This window comes from Triticum aestivum, unplaced genomic scaffold, assembly GCF_018294505.1.
Source record: "Triticum aestivum cultivar Chinese Spring unplaced genomic scaffold, IWGSC CS RefSeq v2.1 scaffold221544, whole genome shotgun sequence".
Taxonomy (NCBI): domain Eukaryota; kingdom Viridiplantae; phylum Streptophyta; class Magnoliopsida; order Poales; family Poaceae; genus Triticum; species Triticum aestivum.
The window spans coordinates 1-2,005 of NW_025253173.1; the positions used below are offsets into that span (position 1 = coordinate 1).

Below are 2,005 nucleotides of genomic sequence, written 5' to 3' on the forward strand. Positions count from 1 at the left end.
GAAGGAGTGTGTGGTGGCTGGAATAAGTGGAGGGGAGCCACCATGGGCCCACGAGCCAGGGGGCGCGCCCTGGACCCTCGTGGCCAGGTGCTTGCTCCCCCTAATGTGTTATCAGTGCGAGATATTCTCAAATATTCTAGAAAAAATCATATTTCAATTTCGGAGCATATGGAAAACTTTTATTTTCGAAATATTTTTTATTGCACGGATAATTCAGAAAACTAACAGAAAATACTATTTTTGCTTTATTTATTCTAAATAACAGAGAGTAAAATGAGGGTACAGAAGGTTGTGCCTTCTAACTTCATCCATCTCATGCTCATCAAAAGGAATCCACGAACAAGGTTGATCAGGTCTTGTTAACAAACTCCATTCGAATAACATGAAACCGGAAAAAATTTGAATAACACTATGCTACCTCAACGGGGATATGCACATCCCCAACAATAAGAATATCATATCTCTTTTCGACAGTAGGAAGAGGAAATTCAAAACCTCCAATAGTAATAGTTGAAATTTTTCCAATAGAATTGATACCGTGGACTTGAGGTTGCTTCCTCGGAAAGTGTACCGTATGCTCATTACCACTAACATGAAAAGTGACATTGCCTTTGTTGCAATCAATAACAGCCCCTCCAGTATTCAAAAAGGGTCTACCAAGGATAATCGACATACTATCGTCCTCGGGAATATCAAGAATAACAAAGTCCGTTAAAATAGTAACATTTATAACCACAACAGGCACATCCTCACAAATACCGACCTCGCATCACCCAGAGTATCTGCTCGTGTTGTTGTGCCAGGTACAAACAATTCTGGAGTCCGCTGTTCCACCCTGTCAGACACCCCAACCTTTGGGTATTTCCCTGAGGCTGACATTACATCACCATCAGTGAAGCCTTGACACCTCGCATCTGTCCGCGTATAGCAAACTAGTTCCGCCGGGCGCACCTGTTTAGAACATTTGAAAAAAAAAGTAAGCCAAATAATCACAGCTTCTTCATGAATAACTTCTGCTGAGGATATCTTTCCCCGCGAAAACAAAAGCATACCCCTGCAGGGACATAAGTGAACTTTCCCTGCTTCATGCCGTACGCCATTATGATCATCTGACTGAGTGTTTTCTGGCCAGAGCGCTGCGCACGGGGGAATACAGTGTGTGGCATGTTGAACAACCCTAGCTAAATGTTATCCAGCAAGAATATCTGTCTAAACATATAGTGCAATGCCAAGAAAGCATTCACTAACAAACATTAGTTCCAAAAAAACATCAGACAGCGATACGACAATATATAACGACTATAAACGTCCTGCACACCTGGAAGAAAAAATGGCACGCGAAGAGATGGACCGTTGCTGCTTTGCTCTGATAATCATTCTGCACCTTCGATACAGCTGCCATCAGCTTCTGGATAGCATATTCACACCAACTGAATTGTGCTATCAATTCCGGGTTGGACAGAGCACCCCAGAAATCAATTGTCATCGAGTCATACTTCGTGCACGGTGCTATCAGGTAACCCAACACAAAAACTACAAAAGCAATCTGAAAGCAATCCTTCTTCATCTTACTAGAATCCTCAGAAAGCTCTCTGTGTATGAAGCTTTCAGCCGCTTTCAAATTTTGAGCAACTGAACCATCCATACCAATTGTACGCTTGATAAAATTGATTGCCGGAGCAGCAATTTGTGCATCCCTGCCACACACATCACGGTTCCCACACGGGACGCCGAAAACCTTGTGGAAATCTTCAGCTGTGAAAGCAATCTTCTTCTCTTCGTCTATTTCAATTACACGACACCGAGGATTTGCCTTCCTCATGACCCAAGCGCTCATTTTCAGATCCAACCTCGGAATCATCGGCAACTTCAGGATTCCACCAAATCCAATCTCAGATACGAGTCATCTCTTGTACTCATCGAATTTACCAACTAGCATCTACAACATTTTGACTGACTGACAAGATGTAATAACCGGCGGATCTTCTGGCAAAACACATAGCCC

The 2,005-nt window shown here is 42.9% G+C and overlaps 1 protein-coding gene across 1 annotated transcript; it reads right to left on the reverse strand.

Moving 5' to 3' along the window:
* Positions 1-641: 641 nt before the first annotated feature.
* Positions 642-1,984, reverse strand: LOC123177464 (uncharacterized). The gene is made up of 3 exons (XM_044591195.1): positions 1,319-1,984; positions 1,053-1,205; positions 642-951 (listed from the first exon to the last, which is right to left on the reverse strand). The coding sequence occupies exons 1-2, from the start codon at positions 1,859-1,861 to the stop codon at positions 1,182-1,184; spliced, it is 567 nt and encodes a 188-aa protein (XP_044447130.1). The 5' UTR covers positions 1,862-1,984; the 3' UTR covers positions 642-951; positions 1,053-1,181.
* Positions 1,985-2,005: the final 21 nt, after the last annotated feature.

Excerpts from the sequence above, each read along its gene's own strand:
- LOC123177464 (XM_044591195.1), bottom strand. The coding sequence starts at position 1,861 with ATGATTCCGAGGTTGGATCTGAAAATGAGCGCTTGGGTCATGAGGAAG. Across the intron at positions 1,206-1,318 it reads CGTGCCATTTTTTCTTCCAG|ATATTCTTGCTGGATAACAT; the intron begins GTGTGCAGGACG and ends ATGTTTAGACAG.